The 21,252-nt window shown below is 56.0% G+C and overlaps 1 protein-coding gene across 7 annotated transcripts in view; it reads left to right on the plus strand.

The window, feature by feature from the left end:
• The window catches only part of SH3PXD2A (SH3 and PX domains 2A), a 231,916-nt gene that overhangs the window by 165,911 nt on the left and 44,753 nt on the right, over window positions 1–21,252 (plus strand). For 4 of the 7 annotated variants that reach the window (XM_004749332.3, XM_004749334.3, XM_013054581.2 and 1 more), the window contains 2 exons: window positions 2,127–2,171; window positions 8,339–8,470. In XM_004749332.3, the coding sequence (XP_004749389.1) occupies window positions 2,127–2,171; window positions 8,339–8,470 (177 nt within the window). Of the gene's footprint in view, window positions 1–2,126; window positions 2,172–6,775; window positions 6,870–8,338; window positions 8,471–21,252 lie in introns of those variants that run through there. The other 3 variants (XM_004749333.3, XM_045068792.1, XM_004749335.3) reach the window with 2 other exon arrangements.

Consider the following 21,252-nt stretch of genomic DNA (forward strand, 5'->3'; position numbering starts at 1 on the left):
GAGCCGGACGCTGGAGCTGGGGTGGGCCTGGCACTAGGGTGCCTCAGATGGCCTTGCCGGGTGACAGCCTACTTGGCCCCATTTTGGGGTACAGCAGCAGGGAGTTACAGCCCCAGCATCAAGCCTCAGAGGGCCTAGGTGTGTCCACCTAGTCTCAGCTCTGCCAGGGCATGGAAGCCAGGTCAGGCATGGCTCCTGAAGCCCATGGAAGCTTCTGGATGCAGTCTCCAGGGTCTCTTACCCGCCGATGCAGCTAACCGGGCGTTTGGAGGGTGTCTACAGTGAAGGCATCTGGGACCGGCTACCCGCGTTTTCTTGGCACACTCACTATCAAACACTGTCTGGTTGTCAGCCTTGCAGCTCTAGAAGGCTGATTTTCCTGGTGCTGGGCACCTACTGCCTCTTATCCTGTTAATCCTCGTAGTTACCTAGGAAGTAGTCTATTGTCTTATCTCATTTTTACAAGAGAGGGAACAGGCTCAGGGAGGTTCATTAAGTCCATCATAGGGGAAAATCCGCACAGTCAGACTCCAGAGGCCTTGCTAAACCTCTCTACCAGATGGGCTCTCTGCTAGTTCCAGGGAAAGCTGGAAGGCCCGGGCTTCTCGGTTCTGTGTGGGGAGCCAGCCTGAACTGGTAGATGGCTTGAGCAAGAGAGAATCAGGTGCTTTAAAGGGTGGGTGGCATCCAGTGATCTCCCAAAGTCTGTGTCCCCACATGAGATGGACATGGTACTAGCTGTGTGACCTTGGGCAAATGACTTAAGCTCTCTGGTTTGTTTTCCTCATCTACGAAGTGGAGGGAGTACCTTGTCGTTGTAGGTTTATTCTGAAAAGCAAATTAATGACCATATGTATGTGTTCAGCATTAGGCTTGGTGTACGGTAAATGCTACGTAAACTTTGCTGCCGTTACCGTTACGGTTGTCTTTACCATGTGTCGTTGGGTCAGGCAGCCTTCCTGGGTGCCTCTCGGGCTTGCAGCACAATGTTTTGTGCCTGCTGCAGCTGCAGCCAACGCTGTGCTCCTTTGGAGGGAATGAGAAATTCAGCAGAGAAAGCACCCGCCTTTCTGATCCCAGACCTGGTTCCGTTTCTGGCTCCGCTGCTCTGGGCTTGTGAGAACTTGGGCCGGTTTCCTCTCCCGTAAAATGGGGTGAAAAATGCAGACCCACCTCAAGGGATTGTTATAGGCAGTAAATGAGTCTGAATCCTGGAGGTAGACTGTCCATGCTTATTACATGTTGGCCCTCCGATATTCTAGAACTGTTCCCCCCACTGATTGAGCCGAGAGCTTTCTGCTTCATCACATTACTGTATCACATCGCACCGTCATGTGTTCTTTTAGGTTCTTTGACTTTGCTTCTCCCTCTTGGCAGGAGGATCACTTCTAACCTCATTTCACAGATGAGGAAACTGAGGCCCAGATCAGACATAGTTGTCTGAGCCTGGGACAGAGCCCTCATCTCTGATGGTCACTAAAGGTCCCCGTCCTCCTGGGTTGGAGACGAGGTGTTTTAGAGAGTCCAGAATGAGGCTTTCTTCCATTCTGCCCTGACCTGTCTTCCTCACTGGGCAAGGGCTGGGGCTAGGGCTGGACAAGACATCAGACCTCACCAGCGGTGAGGTGCCTCACGAACGGAGACCGGCCCTGGGGCTCTCCCTCTCTGAATGTTTGAGGTTCCAGGTCCGTGCTGCTGAGTCTGCTGGCCTGGTGAGGTTCCTCAGAGCCACCGGGCCCTGTGGGGACAGCCACACACCCACACGGCCAGAGAGAAATGTCCAGGCTGCTTTCTCCAGCCAGTGATAAGCCATGGGCCCCGTTCCAGGCAGGGATTGTGTAGGATTCTCTGTGCTCCAGAGGATTCCTGCATTTCGACAGACACCTCATTATCCCCATCCCAGCCTGCTGGGTCCCAGCGCCTCTGTAATCACTCAGGCCCACGCCCAGCAGCCAGCCCCAGGCCAGGAAATCGCTCCCCTCCCCTCCCCCGCCTTCCGCCCGTGGCCCAAAGCAGCGCCTGCGGCCACTTGCCCCATAGACCTCCTGCCTGCCTAACGGTTCTCTCTCCTCCTCTGCTTCTCCTCTCTCTCCTGCTGCTGCTTGCTCCCGTGGGGGACTCGGAAGTGTGGCTCTCCAGCTGGGCTGAGTCTCCCAGGAAGGACGTGACAGGTACTGCCCTGAGTGCATGTGTGCGAGCATGTGTGTCCCGGGCACGCACGTGTGGGCGCCGCCGGCCTCATGCTTCCCTGGGCTGGGCCGCAGCCCCTGGTCGGCAGGCCGGCCGTCCGCCCGCTGGGCCCCCTCCTACCCTTCCCTTGGCTGTACTCACTGCCTCAGGTCCAGGCTCGGAGCCTTCAGTGGGTGATGGCCACAGAGCACCGTGTGTAGACGAATACACTATGGACTGGAGCGTGTGGGTTGGTCCCCCGGCTCTGCTGGGTGCTGGCTGAGTGAACTTGACTCCCTGAGCAGGGCTCGGCTGCCTCCCAGGGAGCCCGGCACGCGGGAAGCACTCAGGCGATGGCAAGGAGGCTGTCGCCTTGTGCGCTCGCTCCGCTGGCGGCCCCGCTGGGGAGAGCCCCCCATAGATGGTCAGTCTCACTTTGGGCAGTTAACATGGGGCAGAGAGCCAAAGCCTCAGACCCTGCAGCCTGGTTTCCAGTGGTCCTCACCGGGGTGCTGCAGCAGGGCAGGGAAACCTGGGACTGGTATGGCAGCCTCCGTGCCCCAGAGCCTGGAGCAGACTCTGCCTCATCGGCCTGGCCAGGCTTTGGGCTGCCTGGACCAGGATGGGCCTCAGGGACTTGGGCCTGTGCCTTGTGTCCAAGCAGAGCTGGGCCAGAGGTCAGGGGCTTTCCTTCAGCCTCTGGTCTTACAGGACAGTGGTGGGGAGCCCTAGACAGCAGGGTTCTCCGCTGCACAGAGGAGTGGGATTTCCAGAAGGGGCTTCCAGGAGCCCCTCCATTTCTAAGAGTGCCAACACAGGCATATGTGCATGCACGTGTACACACACACACACACACACACACACACACCAACAAACACCCATTCTGCCCAAAGCTGGGAGCAGAGATTCAGGCTTCGCGGTTGGGGGCTTGAGGCAGAAGGGTCAGAGGGGCTGGGCCGGCCCCAGCAGTCAGCCCGAGGCTCAGCGCCTCCCCACCACAGCTGTGGACAGGGAATGGGAGGCCCACGTCCTGGGAGGAGAAAGGCAGCAGGCAGGAGGACCCGTTGCCTGTCCCAGGCTTTTTGCAGTCCTCCTTCTGGTGCTGTCTGTGACGAGGGCCCGGGGCCTGACTAATCACTGGGCTCCTGTCCCTCTTTCCCCTCTCTATGAGCCAGCGAGCCAGAGCCCACTTGGCCTACAACAATACATTTTATTCACGAAACGTATAGCCTGGCCGCCCAGGGGCCTATAGAGAAGTCGGTAGGCCAAGTCCAGCCTGGGAGGAACTGATTGTGAGGGGTGTGGAGGGACATTTTGTGGGGTGCCAGGGTTTGGGGGGATCCCTGAGAACATGGGGAGCCTGGGGTGGGGGCCACCACAGGGCTTGGCTTCTTAGGACGAGCCCGGCTGTTTGGAGTGAGAAGCTGAGGGGAAGCAGTGTGGGCTGGGGAAAACCAGCCAGACTAGGAGTTCAGGGCTGGAGTGTTGGGCAAGCTGCCAGCTTGCTCTGGGCCTTGGTTTCCCCATCTGGAATGTCAGAGAGTGCATGAGACGGGAAACTTAGAGGTAAGGGGCTGATGTGGGGGGATCCTTGAAGATGAGAGTCCTGGGGCTGCTCAGCCTGGCCTCCCCCACCGGAGTGGGCCCAGGGTGCTCTGATCTGGCTCTCCAGCTGACGAGGATCCCCTGCCAGCCAGGAGGTGCAGTTAGAGGGAGCCATGTTCTGGGGACACAGCCATAGCCACCCTTTTCCTGGCGCCTGTGGCGCTTGCCTTGAGCTGCCTGCTGGTTCTGAGGCTGCAGGGGAACTTGAACCCCTCCTGCTCCTCCCTAAATCTCCCATTTCCTGTTTGCTTTATAAATAGTATCTATAGTTTACATAGGGCATTAACTCTGTCACCTAGTTCCATGCACAGAACAACCCACAGAGGTTAGGAACTGGTACTGTACCTGCTGACAAACAAGGAAAGTGGAGCTCAGAGAGGTTGAGCGTCCCTCCCAGGGTCACAGAGATAGTCTGGGCAAAGCAGGACTGGACCCTCAGACCCTCAGAGTTGAATCTTCTGCTTTTGCATCCTCTCAGGCAACTGAGGCCAGTGCCCTGTCCTATGGCACCAGGCCTGGGGCAACTCTCATCAGGGAGACTCTCGTCTAAAGCACATGGCTGACTGGGGCCCCGCGCCCAACAAACATATCCAGCAGAGGCCAGGAATGAACACCATGGCTGGAGTAAAATCAGGGAGCTCCTGGAGGGTCAGAGATGACTGGGGAGAACTGGGGTTGGTGGAGGAAGGGAAGGCATTCCAGGCAGGGGGAACAGCTAAGGCAAAGGCTTGCAGGTAAGAAGCCACATAGAACAGCGTGGTGGGCACATGATGCCCTCAGTATGTATGTTGAGTCATGAATGTGGCCTGGAACAGGTGGGTTATGTGTCAGGGAACCGGGGAACTCAGGTTGTCAGAAAGACTGAACTTGAATTTGGCCTTTATTCTGTAGGCAACAGGGACCGATTGAAGGTGTTGGAGCAAGGGACTGACTTGGCAAAATTCTCATTTAGAAGTTTAGGTTGGCAGGCAGAATCAGGCCGAAGCCAGGGGTCCATCCAGGTGGTAGTTGGAGGAATGCAGGTGTGGGGAAGGGCTCCAGGGATCTGCCAGAGCCCAAGCCCATCCAGCCAGGGACTCCGAGTGACAAGGGGCCCATCCCTGGACGAGACTGTTACAAAGTCCCCTTCCAACCTGGGAGGGCCTCTTCTCTCTAGAAGGGGTAGAGCCCTTCTCTGTGCCTCTGTCAGACCCTTCCCGTCTAGAGGCCGGAGGATTCATCCATGGCCCTGCCCCTCCCTCCTACTTTGGGCTGACTCCTCCAGCCCCCAATTTTCCAGGCCTTGGCTGGGAGGAGATCCAGAACAGCCTCTGTGGGATGACATCACCCACCAGCCCGCCTGCCGAGTGCTTTCTCATCTGGATACCTGCTCGCAGCGCACGCCTGCCTGGGCAGTCCTGGGCAGGCAACGTCCTGAGAGGCAGATGCCAGAGAGGAGCTGGGAGTCTGCCCGTGCTAGGGGAGGGGAGAGCAGCCAGGAGGGCAGAGTGTCTGTGTGTCCCGCTCTTTGTCCCACAGCCTTTGGGACAGCCTCCAAGAGGTGCCACCGCCTGTCTTCCGTGCTCTGGAATCCCTGGAGAACATTCTCTTTTCTACCTGGGTCCAAAAAGTCAGTCTTCAGAACGCTTAGGCCAAGTTTCCAAGGGGCTGGGAGGGCCAGCGCGGCGGGGGCGGGATTTTTCCCCTCTTTGAAATCTTGCCTCAGATTTCCTTGGCTTGGATTAAAGTAAGCTAAGGTCTCTCCACTCCCCAGCACCCCAGCTTGTCCTCTTCAGCAGCTCCTGGCCACAAACTCAACAGTCCTTGCTCTTCTGTGCCTCTGTTTCCCCATCTCCTCTTTCTTCTTTCCACAGTTGTCTGGTTTTCCCAGATGTCAGAGGTGAGGCCCTGCCTGGCTTAGCTCTAGTGGCTCAAAACAAACCACTAAATCACTCCGTTCATCCGTCTGCCTGTTTATTTCATTCATTCATTTTGCGAACACTTGCTGAATGCCTGCTACCTAATGGGCCCGGTGTCCTGCTGAACAGACAGACGTAGCACCAGTCAGCAAGGAACCCACACTCCAGTTTAATGAAAACAAGGCCAAGGCCTGGAGATAGGGTGAGGCAGGGTCCCTCTGGGAGCCAGGGATCAGTGGCTCTCTGCAGGTGGCATATAGTAGGAGAAGTTCAGAACATAAGCAACCCCCTGTCAGGTGAGTGTGGGTTTAAGTCCCAGCTGTGTGACCTTGGGAAAACTTACCCTCATAAGCCTCATTTTGCCTATGTATAAAAATGGGTCTCTAATAGAACCTACGACGTAGGGTTGTTTTGAGCATCCAATGAGACAACAGAATGATGTGGTCAGGTGCTTGGCATCGTGTGGATCCATCAGTGAGCACCGGAGAGTCTGCTGTTAATTGTTGGAATCATCTGGGCTCTTGGGATTTGGAAACTCTCTAACTCACGGGGAGTTTGTAGCCTGAGTTTGCCTTTCCCACAAACTATAGGGAGCCCCTGTATCTCCCCTGTATCACAGTGGGAGGCAGTTGCTGTCAGCTCCATGCCCAGCGCTGCCCCTCTCCGGCTGGCAGCAACAGGCGCAGACCTGGCTCCATCCCCGCAGAGTGGGCTGGTCCCGCTGCCCAGCTGTTGGTTGCATTTCTGCTTGAAATCTGATCCCAGCTCTGGTGGAGCTGCCTGGGGCTGTGCATGTGCAGATCCATGTGGCAGGGCTCAGTAGGGACACGGTCCCTTCTGGGGCTCCAGAGGGCTGAGCTGGGGCTACAGGGCCCCCACCTCTTGGGAGAAAACTGTGGGGCACTGGGTTTCTTTCCTTCCCTTGCTCCCTGCCCTGGTCTAAGCAGTGCCTCTGCTCCCTGGCTGCACCTGGGAACCACGGGGGAGGAGGGAGTGTCCAAAAAACACGGACCAGTTAAATCTGGACTTCTGGGGGTAGAACCCAGGCTTCGGTATTCTTTAAAAGCACCCCCGCCCAGGCAATTCTGTGGAGCCAAGTAGAAGATCGTTGTGCTAGAAGAATGGGTGTCTGGAAACAGAAATCATAGAGGCAGTTCTTTAACGGAAAGAGAGATGGGCTTGAACGTAAAACCCTCGGTGAGTTTGGTTCTCTTCATAGCAGCTGTGTGTGCTGAGGCAAGTCTCTTGCCTTCTCTGGGCCTCTGAATTGTCTTTGGTGAAATGGGAAGGTAGAAGGGTTGTGGTGAGGATAAAACGGGACAGGCTACGTGCCTGACACAAAACATGTACTGAGTTAGACTCGGGTGTGTAAGGAATGTTACTGTAGGCCAAAGCATCAAGGGAGCCTAGGGACCCTCTCAGCCATTTCTATAGCCATGTAGGTGGTGTGAATCCGCTAGCCTTCCAGGAGATTGACATATGTATAGGGTGGTAGACACATAAAGTGTGCTTGGAATTCCCTTTGGGCTGTGGCTGGTCTGGGAAGGCTTCCTGTAGGAGGTGACCAATAGGTCTCTGGTTTATGGTTCCTTTCAGCTCCTAGCAGGACATGCCCTGTCTTAGATATTTGTCCCCATCTCTCGGAGCCTTTAGCCCATCTGCCCTCCTTCTGCAGAGCCCCACCTTTTGACCTTTCAACTGCCAGGGGCGGCTGGAGGCTTCCCAAAGCCTGACCACAAAATCCAGCACTAAAAGGTAGAGGGCCACTGAATCAGTCTCCATGTGGCCAGAGGGCAGCAGCCAGGCTGGAGTGAAGCTGGCCTCAGCCTCCTGTGTCTGCACCAGGCCCCTGGGCTCAGTGGCAGCGCGGTGGTGAGCCGAACTTGAGGAAAAGTTGGCGGGGGGCGGGTTGGGCTCGCCTGGCTGCTGGCGCTGGGACTTTCTTCTTGGGTTTCAAGTAAACAGTCTCAGCCCTCCTCCCCCTCCCCTGCCTCCACCCCTGGCTCCTCATTCGATGGGTCTCATGTGTTTCTATTTAAGGGTTGCGAGTAAACCCCAGTGATTGGCGGTCTCAAACCTTCTTGACTTCTCGCCTGGGCCCGGGCTGTGGAGACTTCTCTCCTGCTTGCTCCCTCTCCCTCCCGAGGGGAGGACCGCTGCCTCTCTTTTCCTCTGGGTTCACAGGGGCTGGGGGAGAGGCACAAGCCCTCCTCCCTGCCTTGCCTTTCTTTCTCTCCTCTGTTCGGCCTCAGCTCTCATGGGCGGCCCTCCCGTCCCGCCCCTGCCAGCCGAGGGGTCTGGGGAGACCACGTCCGCACCAGGCCTCTCCTCCCGCTCGCTCGTGCCGGGCTGTGCCTGACTCATCGCAGCGGCGGGCTCTTCCTCTCCGTTTCCCGTTTCCCGGGGCCTCCGCCTGTCCCCAGCTGTCCCCCCCCCCCACTCCAGCCCAGCTCCCCATGTCCCCCGGTCCCCGCGGCGCAGCGGGCCAGTGTGGGGCCTTGCTATATGGCCTGTCTTTGGGGCCCGGCGAGCTGCGAGCCCTGGCTACGGGCGGCCCCTCGGAGCGGCGCTGGCGACGGAGCAGCCTCCCCCGATGGACAGGGGGCGCCCCGGCCGCGGGGCCATGGCCGGCCGCTGGCTCACCGCGTGCTTTCTGCCCTCGCCAGGTGCCGACACCAACGCCGAGCCCATGATCCTGGAACAGTACGTGGTGGTGTCCAACTATAAGAAGCAGGAAAACTCGGAGCTGAGCCTCCAGGCCGGGGAGGTGGTGGATGTCATCGAGAAGAACGAGAGCGGTGAGTACCCAGATGGGCGGCCTGACTCCCGGGATGGGTGGACAGAGGGACAAACGGACAGATGGACGTCTGGCTGGTTTTGTTCTCTCCCTCCTCCCCCACCTCTGCAGCTGTACGTTATTTCCATCTGGTGGGGGAGAGGGCTGAGGAGGCCAAAGTTTCCCCTGTTGGTTTGGGCCGCAGGCCAGCACTTTGCCTGGTGGTGGAAGAATGTCTCCCCGGCTCGGGGGAATGAACCGGCTTGTGGGCACGCAAGGCCAGGGCGGCAGAAGCCGGTACAACGGCCCGGCCCCTGTTCGGTGGTCCCCATGCCCACCGAGGCCGCGGGGAAGGTAGCTCCTGGCTCAAGGGCGCCTTCGCGTGGCTTCCCCCGTTGGTGCCATTTTCCAAACTAGGGTCCCGGCAGGGGCCAGAGAAGCCAGCTAGCCGGTGGGGAAGGCCGGCCGTGACGTCAGTGTGGGGGCCGCGGTTCATGGGCCCCCCGCGGGCTGTCTCAGGAAAGGCTAGGCCTGTGGGGTTTGGCTAGCGGCTGTCTGGTGAGCTGACTGCCCCCTGCAGAGCTGAAGGCCACTAGGACTTGGGAGGAGGATCCGGACGGGAAGAAGGGGGCCGCGGAAGGCCCTATGGCAGCCTCCCTATCATTGGGAGCTGAGGCTTTGTCTCATCTGGGGCCCCGCCCGTGGTTCTCCAGGAGCTACTGGTTCCACGGTCCTCACCGGGACCACAAGTGCAGCTGGCATCTGTGCAGGTGGGGAGAGGAGGGCCTGAATCAGTCAGTGTGAGCTGCGGGAGATGTCCAGCAGCAGTTTGCCCGCATGCTGCTGGAGCTTGAATTGGTTCCTGGGCTGTTTTGTTTTGGTTTCAGTTAGCTACAGGGGAAGCTCCCCTGTACAGGATCCTCTTTGGGCAGTGTTTGGACACTCCCAGAGGGGAGGGGCCTGTTTTCCTTTTCCTGTCCTACTCTGTTCCCTTCCAATATTGTGAGCCCTGAAAGGAAGAAGACCAGAGGATGATTGTACCCATACTACAGATAGAGTAACTGAGGCGCAGACAGACTGATGAGACGTGAGTCCTCTGAGGGTGAAAGCAGAACAGGGACATTCCTGGATCCCCAATTCCTATGTCTGTGGGCAGCAAGTCAAGGTAGAGATGCTGAGGAAATCCCAGCAGACCTCCTGGGGGAGGTGAGCTCAGGCTCCTGCTGTAGGAGGCCCAGGAACTGTGCTCCCTGAGAACAGTGCTGTGATGCCATCTTAGGTTGGGACTCCTGGCCCTCTGGGTCTGGGGTTTTCACAGACCTTTCAGAGAGGTCAGGCTTTGTCCTTGTGCTTGGAGTAATGGGCAGGGTAGTTGGCAGAGGCTGTCCCCGCCCGGCAGAGCCACACTGCTAGCCTAAGGCCTGAGCCCTTCACCCCAGGTGCCCACACTGGTCTCCTACCTGCACACCTTTGCCCTCGTACCAGCCCTACCTACCTACCTGTTGCCACCCCTCACCCCACCTACCTCCTACCCCCGCCCCCAGGAAGCTAGAGTTGTCACAGGGGCCTGGCTCTGGAAACCCTGAGCACCTCCAGACCCAAAGGAAGGGATCTCTGATGGTGGAATTGGAGGCGCCAGCGGAGAGATAAACGTTTTGGAGCTTGTTCCAAGGGGAAATGGTCTCACTTCTCTGTATAAGGTCAGGGCTGCTCAGAAGTAGAGTTCTGGCTTAGAGACCCTCCTGCTTCCTGCCTTGCCTTGTGTCAACAGCACCGCTATTGGCCTCCAAGGTTCTGGGCACCAGCCACTGGCCAGGGTGGAGAAGACCCCACACAAAAGGAAGTCAACATGCTCTGAACCTCTGATTCCCAGGGATGTTCTCCCTCTACCTTCCTATCCCATACCCAGGATTCTAGGACTCCTTGGAAGCCTTGCCTAGTTGGGGAGGGGGGGCGGGCGGGGCTTGACACAGTGAGGGCCTGGAGAAAGCATAGAGACCCCTCCGCTCCTGAGGAGTCCCTCATGGCTGTGTGAGGGGCTCAAGCAGCCTGACTCCGCCGTCTGACACCCAGACCCTCTGAGACAGCCACTGTCCCCAGAAGCAGGACTCTGCCCACCACCTACCGGCTGGGTGGCTGCAAGTCCCTTAATCCCTCTGGGCCTCAGTTAACCCTTCTGTACAATGGAGATAATTTGGTGGCTGCTTAGAAAGAGGATTTGGAGTAATGACCTCACGAGCCCTCTTCGAAGTTCTGAACTGCCATGGCTGGGAGCCTCTTTGGGACCCTGGGTGTCAGGTAGAGAGAGCCTCCCCGAACAGGTTGTCTCTCCACCTCCAGGACTTTTGTATCTTTGCTTTTGGTGGACAGAGCTGCTCAGCAGCGGATGTTTGCCCTGGGACCCTGGAGTGCTCTGTCCGCTGTGCAAACCCACACTGTCTGGTGCTGGCAGAAACCAGGGGGCCTGAGGTGAACCGCCAGTTTAACCAGAGAAACTAAGTGGGTGGAGGGGAGAGAGCAGGAGGACCAAACTGCAGATCCCTGGGACAGTGGTTTCGCAGTTCCTGGAAGCCCTACGGCTGAGGTGGGGGAGGGGAGGTGTGCTGTGCATCCTGTAAGCTGGCTTTGGAAGGAGTGGTGAGTGAGGCTTTTGAACTCTGTAACAAAGACCCAATTGTTAGGCCTCTGACCTTGGGACATGGTGGGCGTGTTAAGGCATTTCCACTCCCAATCCTTGGGGCACCATCCCCACCCCCCAAGGCCTTGCCTAACCCAGGGAGAGCAGGGACTCTGCCTGCGTCCCCTTCTCTGGAGGCCAGAAGTCCCTAGAAGATCCATAGAGGGGTCCACCAGCCTCCGGCTCTGCAGGCTGGGACCACAGCCTCCGAGCTGTTTGAAGGTGTGGTTGTGCCAGGGCTCTATGATCTCATTGGTCTAAAGAGCGTTGTGTCCAGAAGGCAACTCAGAGTCGGTCAGCTGTAAACACCTGGTACCACGGGTTATGTCTCATTTTATTAGAATCAGGAAATGACCCCACGCGGTAGAAGGCTCTTTAAAAATTTTGTGGCTGAAGTAACAGGCTGAGCGGTTAAGTCATTTTCTTGGAGTCCAACAGCTGAGATCTCTACCGTCTACAGAGGACGTAGGGGGAGAGCGAGAATGGACTCATCCCCAGTAGGGTCACCATGAGTTGGTGACACTGCAGGCTGGGGGAGTTGACCCCAGGTCTCCGTGGAACAGCCGTTGTAGAAGGGTGGCTCTGTGTCCCGCTTTCCAACATGGTGGTCATAAATTGTGGGAATTCGGCTTGTTAATTATTCCTTTGAACTTGGGGCCAGGCCACAGCTGAGAGCATCTGAGCACTGAGGACAAGCCTGTTCCTATGAATGTAGGTGGACAGAAGTCATGGACTCCCAAAGTGCGACCTGAGTGGCTTCAGGGAAAGCCTTTTTGACCAAGCAGTGGGCCTGGGGCTGAACCAGAAAGTCCTCCTTTTCTCCATTCATGAACAGGGGCACATCTAGCAGAAAGATTGAACAGCTTTGCTTGTTTGGACAAGCCACTGACCTCTTGGCTTGGGAACCCCTCCCCCTTTTCCACAGACAGCAGTACCTGAGATGCCCGCTTTGTGGGACATTCTTAGGCCTCAAAGACTATGTTGGCTTCAGCTTTAAGCAGGTACAATCTGATCTGACATCTGGCAGGACAATGATGGCAGGATCCCAGCTTCTCTGGTCTCTGTGTGGAGCAAAGCTTGTCTCTAACTTTCCAGGATTGCTTCCTTCTTCTTAGGACTAGAGGCCCGGGGAGGACATGGGGCTATGAGTCACCAGATGCTCATTCTTTTCCTGCCTCTGCCTTCCTTCTTGGAGTCTTTGTTTCTTTCCTGGCCCCAGCATGAAAACACTGGGAGTTCTTATACTTCCTTGGAGGCACAGAGTTATAGGACTAAGACAAAGCATTGTGCTGGCAAGAAATTTTGAGCTCCACTGGTCCATCCAGGTGAGAAATTGTACAGGTGAGAACACTCAGCCTTGGGGCGTTTACACATCTCATTTCAAAATCAATGCTTTAGTCCCAACTGAATAGTGAGCAGAGGGCAGAAGTCCACTCAGACTTGCTCAAGAGACTCCTAAAAGGCTGCAGAAAAATCTTACCGAACCTTAGGTTGGTTCCAGCCTCACAGGAACCGGGAACCAAAGAGTGGTCTGAGCCAGCTCAGCCTTGTTTGTCTCTGTCTTGCTCTGGAGTATACCAAGTAGAGGGAGAGCCCCCACCCCCCGCCCCAGGAACTTTTTCCTGCAGAGCAGCTTGCCTTCTCCACTTAAAACAGCAGCCTATTCACCTGCTGCTGGCCTGTCAGGCCCAGACCGCAGGGCTTTTCAGTGGAGGTAACTGCCACCCACTCACTATAGCTTCCAGTTCTCTGAGTTCAAAATCTGAAGTTCGAATCTCAATCTGGTTGGTTCCTGGCTGGCCAGTGATTCGGCAGACCTTCGATCAGGTGTCCTACCCCAGGCCCCTCAGCTGTGTCCGGGAGAAGCCCCATGGGGCATAAGCATGGCTGCCTAGCCAAGCTCCTTGGTGGGGGCTGTGGGAGAGCAGGTTTGAAAGAAAGGAGATCTCAAGGGGTAAGGTACCCAAAAATGTGCTGAGCTGCCAACCAGGTTATGTGTTTAGCATCTGCGTGTGGGGTGGAGAAAAGAAGAGTCAGGAATCTGAACACTAGGTTTAAGATCTAATGCTACCCTGACTTTGCGAGGTACGTAGGAATCCCTTGGTTTCCTGGTGAGTGTAAGGGCGTCAGCGATGCACGGTGCATGGGCGTGTCTGGAGGGGGCATCTAAGTAGCCATGTATTGCTTGACAGAGAAGACAAACTAACAAGCTTTTCTCTCAGATTTGTGTGTCGTGTTGGTGATTGTGTACTGTCCAAGGTAATGCATTCTCCAGCCTTTTGTGTTCTGTGGGTTGGAATCTTTTTAACATGGAGGGATGGATCACTTCAGTAACTTTGATATTTCCTGATGAACATTGTTATAACTTATTCTGTATGGGCGTTTTATAAGGGAGAAACCTATTTACATGGCGTTCATTTATCTAGGCATTCGTTCACTTCACAATACCTCCTTTCGAATACCTCCTTTGTCCCAAGCCCCGTGCTGATGGCGTGCAGAAGGCAGAAAGGCAGAAGGTTTCTGCCTTTCTGCAGCTTAGATTCTAATCGGCCTGAGCATGCTGGGTCCTTAAGGGGCGGACTGTACTGTGAGGCTGGGGGAGCTTCTCCGACTTGCTAATGTCTTCCGTAGGCTTCTCTGAGGAAGCTTCTGTGTCATCTGCTTCGATTATGGGCTTAGTAAGGAACCAACTGATTGCTCATTCAGACTGCCAAGCTACCACAGAAAAGAGCTATCCCCATAAAGACAGGATAGGCTGTTTCTAGAAAGACAGGTAATTGTAGCCTGCATTGCAGATAAGTCAACTAACACTCTTAGCTCTGCCACAGCCTTTTAAGTTTGGTTCCAGTGAACCAGCCGCCATCTGCTTGTGGTAACTGGCCCCCGTGAGGTCTTTCCCAGCTGTCAGACAGCCTGGGTCCTCCGACCTCTCTTCTCTTCTGAAGTATGGCACGTGCATGTTCCTGCTGAGTCAGCCTCACCAGTGATTGCAAAGTCCATTCTGGTCTAAGATGGTCTCCAGCTTTGCAGTTGTTCCTGCCTCACGAACCTGGCTGGACGGAGAAGGGCCACGGAGCATAAATCCTAGAGCAGAAGCTGGCATCCTCATTCCCCCTGGGCCCCCTGAGCCCAGCTTGCTTCACTGCAGGCTCAAGATTGTTTTGAGAACGAGATTGCAGGATAGCCTAGCGATGACAAATAGGGACTTCACCTTAAATAAGCCTGGTTTTCATTTTGGCTTGGTACTGACTAGTGGCGAGCCTGGGAAAGTTAGTTGCGTCTTCTAAGCATCCGTTTCCTTCCATGTAAAATGGGGATAATTGTGTCTACAGCCAGAGGGTCGATGTATGCCAGTTCAGAAGGGATTCAGTGCTTGGTGCGGGGCCTGGCACGCGCTAAGTGCTCAGGACGTGGTGGTCATCAGGAGACTGCTGGACAAGGGCAGCCCCGCCACAGACTGATCCTGGGGCCCGTGGCAGGCCAGTTTTCCTCTTATGGCCTCAGTTTCCCTGTCGGGCCGGAGAATGGGTTGCACTTGTAGGGTCTGAGGAGTCTCTCAGCCCTCTTGGTTTGCGAGGTTGGGTTGGGCAAGCAGGGAGTTTACTGTGAGCAGTGAAGCCCTGAAACCATGTTGGAGACCAGAGTTGCCCCTTTGGAGCCCTGGCTAGAGTAACTGTCCTTGCCCCAGACCGTGACAGGAAAAGTTGGAGACAAAAGTCAAATTCCCACTGGTGACCCACAGGCAGTACCTTCACAGGGCCGTGACCTTCAAGCAGGGCCGAGGGAAGAGGAGTGTCTTACCCATGACCCCCTCATACTGGCTTGACGTCACCCCGTGGCTCTGTTGCAGGGCACAGAGCTGAAGTACGGGGGCCAGTAGGGGCCTCATGGGAGTTGGAGACATTGAGCTGGGCCTTGGAGAGAGGGGCTTAGGTGGGCTGAGAGGGGAAGGAGTTCCAGGTCCCTACGAGGGGATACCAGGTGGAGGGCTGGGCCTGCCGGGGTGAGACCAAGGCAAGTGTCTGGCCGCCTCCAGCACGTGTGTCCTGATGAAGAAAGGGGACACTGGGCCAAAGTGGAGCGGGGAGGAAGAAGGAGGCCTCGGGAAGCTGTTGAGCCAGAGAGGGATGCAAGCATGGTGGCACTGGAAGCAAGTGGTCCAGCTCCGAGGAGGAGGGTGGCAGGGGAAGGTGTCTCTGGACACCTGCAGTGGAAATCACTCCTCGAGTGAGATCAGCATGGGCTGTTATCAGGGAGGCGTCCAAGGGCTTGTCAGCACTGAGGGCAGCAGGGGCCAACCGCCTGCCTGGAGCCAGCAGCCAGATGGCTTAGGGTGTGCAGGGAACCATGGCCACCAGGGCACTGCTGTGTCTCTCCTCCCCCTGCTTGGGTGGGACCAGCGGGGCAGCTGGTCACTCTGACCGCATGTTGGCTCTGTGCACCCAGCATGTCCTAAGGCCATTACTCTTAAAGGGCAGTTTTGGAGCAAAAGGTGTGTTGTAGCAGCGACCTCAGAAATCCAGCTCAAGGGCCCGAGTGATGCCAGCTGCCCCCCTCTCCGCCCCAGGGCAATGCCTGGCTGCCTTCCACTTTGGGGGCGCAAATAGGTTCACACTGAGTCTGTTCACGGGCGTCTCCAAAAGGCTGCTTTTATGGGCTTGGACACCAAGGGAACACTTAAACCGCACACTGCCCAGACCGGAGCGAGGCTCATCTTCACGTGATCTGTCGTCCCTAAATCCAAACTAGTTGACTAAATGCCAGGCTAGGGTCAGAGGCGATGAGGCCAACAAAGGCCCACCCTCCTGGGGCTCCCATGGAGTGGTGAGACAGTCACAAGGAAACCAGAAAAATAACTTTGAGATTTTTGCAAAGTGCCTTGCGTGAAGCGGGGCCCTATGACTGTGAATAAGCCGGGGGAGGAGGTGATAGGGTGCGGCCAGGGAAGGGCTCTCTGAAGGCCTTCCCTGCTGAGAAGGCCTGGAGCTCAGCGGGCTCCGGTTGGTGGTTGGTTTGGGGAGGGCGGTGGTGAGTAAAGGCAGAAAAGTAGGCGGGGCCAGGTGGGACCAGGCCTAGGCATGTGGTTCTAGGTCTAATAGCCACCGCATCCCGGGTAGGGGTCTTGCAGTGTGGCCAACGGGTGACCTCCCTCCCCTCCCTGAACAAACCCCGGCCCAGGAGCCCAGAGAGAGCAGGTACCACTAGGTGTACCCAACACACATGAACATACGTGGCCTTTGTCGCTGGTGGAAGTGACAGGTCTCCCCGTGTGGCTAAAGTGTGGGGAAAGAGCTCCGCACACAGCATTCCCTCCACCCTTACATAACAGATTTCCACCCTGCGATTGTGGCACTTTCTGGGGAGTATCATTTGTCAGGACCTCAGGGAATTTGGGTTGAGAAATCACCCCTTGTTTTTTCCCCAGATGATCCCGCAGCCGGGTGATAGTACGGTCTCAGCACTTGGGTTTCCAGTAACTACTCGTGGTAGCGGGCTTGACCGCCCTCTCTCTATCAGCATCTTTTCAGATTCCATAACCTCATCCTCTGCGTTCCCAGTGCTGACCCACACTCCCTTGTCGCATCACGGCAGGGGAAGCCGGGGTGACCCAGTTAAATCAGTCGCCCTGGGAAGCTTGGTGGGAACTGGTGTTCACTGGGACCAAGCAGAGAGCCGCTCGTGGCTCACCTAACGCTCAGCATCCCTTCTACGTGCATTGAAAATGTGCCATATGGAATTCTTGGGGGTTTTTTTGGTTTCATTTAATTGTTTCAGCCCCAATTCCACATTTCCCTTCTGAGCCAGGCACTTTTTAGGCTCATGCTAAAATACATTTGCCTCCCCTAAGCTTTTATTGGACTAAATTGTGGGGAAGTGGCCCAGGCTCCATGGGAGGCGAGAGAAAGCCAAACTAAGAGAAAGAGTCTGCCAGGGACGGGCCATAAAGTGAGCAAGCCACGAGTAAGATTTCGAAATTGGTGCGCAGATCCCTTTCTCCTGTTACCTCAGGCCCATCAGCATTGCCCTGAGTGGCCCTTGGATCTCCCATGTCCCAGAACCTTGTGTTTTAAGGGACATTCTAAAGACAGTGGTCTGAAGCCTGCAAGACTTCTCTTCATTCCCCACTGGGGCCAGGTGAGCAGGGGGTGCCCTTGAAGAAGTTAAGGCTGCCTGGGGACAGCCTGCTCCTGCCCGCCCGTAGGGGATTTGGGACATTTTTTTCAATGTGACTTCTTTCTGAATCAGAATATTTTATGTTTTACAAGATACAGAACCATGCAGTTTGTAGAACTTATTGGTAAGATGAAAGGCAATTGTTGACATTGTCTCTCAAAGGTGGAAATTGAAGCCCAGAGAGGTCAAGTGACTTGTCCCAAGGTGGCACAGTGGAGAGGTGGGGTGTGGACTTCAACATAAGCTATTTTTCCAGTTTTTGGAAATCTGGAAGTTTGCACATCTTGTGCTTGTGGATTTTACTTCTTTAGGGAACCAAGCCCCAGAGTGCTCTGCTGTGTGAGCTCCACAGACCACAGAGAGCAGGAGAGTAGAGATTGGTCTTGCTAAAGCCTTGGCTGGAATAGGAGAAAAGTGGTCAAAAGGCAAGTTTCCTGCAGAAGAGCTGTGTGCGTGTTCCAGGCTTTGGCTCAGCCTGGTCCGTGGCGGCAGGGCTGGACTGCATGGGTAGATTGATTAAAGGCATTTGTGAAACCTGCTCACCAGGGCCCTGATGGGCAGGACCAAGGGTATGAGGGTAGAGTTGGGCAGGGCCCTAGCCCACTCTGCTTCCCCCAACTTTTTTTTTTAAGATTTTATTTATTTATTGGACATAGAGATCACAAGTAGGCAGAGAGGCAGGCAGAGGGGGAAGCAGGCTCCCCGCCGAGCAGAGAGCCCGATGCAGGGCTTGATCCCAGGATCCTGAGACTATGACCTGAGCCGAAGGCAGAGACTTAACCCACTGAGCCACCCAGGCACCCCTCTGCTTTCCCCTTTGTCCACATAAAAAGACCTGTCCCGGCCCCTCCCCTCATCTGGCCAGACCCAGGGAAGAATGGGCATCCTGCCTCACTCTTCCTCCCCCACGACATCAAATGGATCTTAGCCCCATTTGAGTGACCTCCTCCATGCAGGGAGTGCTCCTAGATGGTGTGGTTTGCTTATTCCATCGACACACATGGAGGCGCCCTGTGCGTGCCCTCTGGCGTGCCTAGCCCCAGCTGCAGCAGTGGGCCAGAAGCAGCCATCCCTATCTTCCTGTCGCTGGGGGGATGGCATTCTAGGGTTCCCTCTTACCTGCAGGATACAGGCCCAGATGCAGCACGTTGACCATTTTGATTCGTACCTGCCAAGCGTGAGGCGGACAGCACAGTGTCGCTGGGTTAGGCCGTATCCCGGAGGGGACAGGAGGGCAGGATCAGAAGGCTGTGGGCTTCTGTGTATACTTTGGGTTCAGGAGCACCTCTGTTCCATGGTCGAGAAAGTCTCCTGGGGAAGTTGGGCTTGGAGCAAGTTGCGGAAGGAGGAAGGGTCTGCAAGCTCGGTAAACCAGGGTGAATCAGAGTGACCCTGCCAGGGCACGGAGGGCGGGCCCGGGCCAGCGTTATTAGGCCACAGCACACGAGGCGGCCCACAAGAAGGTATTCATCTAGCAATGAGCAGGCTAAGGAGGGGTTTCAAGGGCCTTCAAGGGCCCCAAATGTCAGGGGAAGGAGAGCTTTCCCCCTTCCTTTCCCACCAAGCTGAGGGAGATATTTCTGACCGGGTGCCTGAACCTCTCCTTTATCAGAGGAGGAACAGAGTCTAACCAAGGGAAGCCCCCTGCCCAGCGTCACACGGCAAGTTCAGGGCCAGGCTGTGGCATAGCTGTGCGCCGTGCCTGCAGCGGTAGTGGTCTCTGAGGCCTTGCCGCCCTCTCAAGGCTGGGCACACCCCAACTTGCCCCCCACTGACTGAGGCCCCCTGACCCTGGGCCCTCAGCCTGAAAGCTAAAACCTAGAGGCTCCGGGCTCCGAAGTGCTTCCTACACGGCCCTGACCCTATACCTCCGGACATTGAAACAGACTGATTTTTCACACATGGTGACTTCCTTCCTGTAAGATCATCTTGGAAGCCCGGACTTGAGAATACGGACTCCCCGCCATTGAGCCACGCCCCTTCTCTGGGCTGTCCCCCTGGCTGGCTGTGGGTCTCCCCGCATCAGACCAGGGGCTGTGCCCTCCTTGGCCCTTCTTCCTCCTCCCCAGGAAGGTGTTGAGGCCGCTGTTGAGGTTGGCTGGGCCTCTGGTTCCGGGCTTTCTGGACACTCTCTTCTTATTTGTTTTCTGTTCTCCTAACTGGCGCCCTTGTGAGGCCACAGCCTCCTCTCTGCTCAACGTGCTCACCGTGCTTGGAGCTGCTGTGATCGGGACGCACCCGCAGCAAGGCCTGGGGTCTTGGGCCCTGCACCAGCACCTGCAGTGTTGGCTACAGGCTTCTCCAAGGCCCGGCTCAGCCACGTGGTCTCCCTGTGCTCTGGGGGGGGGGGGGGCTTTCCCCCAGTCCTAGCCACCCATGTCTCGCTCGAACCACTGGGTTAAGGGATTGCCAACTTGGCACAGTGGGAATGGGCCAGGTGCTGGTGTGCCCTCCTGGAAGGAATGCCAGGCTTTGTAGAAGAGGCTCTCCGGTCAATCTAGGTTCCGAGCTCAGTTACCCACTAACCAGGTGACCTCACACAAGTCACTTTACCTCTCCGAGCATCATCTTTCCTCACTTACAGAATGGAAATGGGATGAGGGGTGAAGATAGTGGCCACAGCTGTGTTCCAGATACCAAGCACCCCATTCCCATGACCATCATGCTTTTACCAAAGCCAGGCAAGAAGCAGGCCTTCCATCTCCAGAGCTCCAGAGCTCCTAAGGTCCCTTCTAACCCCCCGGGGCTCCGAGAAAAAGCCAGTTTCAGCTTAGAGGGAGCAGGTGAGGGGAATCTGACCATGTTGGCAAGCCTTCAGCCAGCTCTCTCCTAAGCAGCCAAATGGGTCACTGGCTACAAACATGGCTCGGTTTGTAATGATGATCACAGGGCTCGTGGGCTCCTGGACACCTTTGGAATGGGCTTCTTAAGGCCAAATGCTTTGCAGATTAAATTTCCGGAGAAAGAACAGCTGAGAAAGCCTTGAGCTTTGCAGAGCTGTTTCTGTGCTATATGGCAGCATAAAGAGGGGTGTGTGTGTGTGTGTGTGTGTGTGTGTGTGTGTGTGTTCTCCCCTAATAAAAGGGGGGGGGGTAAGCAAAAGAGGAAGATGGGCCAATCCCACCAATCCCAAGCCTCCCTCTCCCCTTCAATTTGCATCAGCCAATGGGACTGGGGGTGCTGCTGTGTTTTCCAGGCTGGTGCTGGTAACAGAAGGAATATGATTAGTGTTATGGAATTTCATGGTTGGGGTTGGGGATGGCTCCCCCGCCCCCTTTTTTAAATAAATGTTTTGAGGAGTTGCCCTGGAGAACTGCAGAAAGCCGCGGCTGATGGACGTTTTTGGTCATGTCAGGCGAGGACAAGATTATCCAAGGGAGCAAGGGTGTCTCTCGCCTTCAGCCCGCTGCTGGGTTCCAGGGCCATCCTGCCAGAAAGCAAGCAAGGAAGGGGCCGTAATCACAAACAGGCCAGGATCAGTTACAACCAGAAGTATTAGTTTAGACTGTTGGCTTTGATGGGGAAGAATGCAGCTTTCCTTGCCCCTCCTCCCCTGTCCTTCTCAAGTTAAACAAGATCTGTGAAAGCAATAGTTCTGGGATGTAAAGAGAGGTCCGAATTCAAAGGCCAGAATTCAAATAGCGGGGCTCCCCCAGCCTCTGCTGATGTTGGAACAGGGGTGTGCCTGGCCCATTTCTTCTTGGGTGAACTGGAGAAGCCCAGAATCACTCTTGTCTGCCTAGGGCATCCTTACCTCCATTTTGCCCACCAAAATGGTGTCCTTGACCCTTCTGCGTACGTAAGCTGGCATTTTCTGTATATCTGCAGTGTACCCAGCACCGTGGGGAGGAGAGGGTAGGTGGGAATGTAATGAAAATAGCTTTAAAAAAAAAAAAGGAAAGAAAAGAAACTAATGGAGCTCTCACTGCTTCTAGGCACCCGTAACTCAACCC

The sequence above is a fragment of the Mustela putorius genome, unplaced genomic scaffold (assembly GCF_011764305.1).
Source record: "Mustela putorius furo isolate JIRA1106 unplaced genomic scaffold, ASM1176430v1.1 tig00003909_pilon_pilon_pilon, whole genome shotgun sequence".
NCBI lineage: Eukaryota > Metazoa > Chordata > Mammalia > Carnivora > Mustelidae > Mustela > Mustela putorius.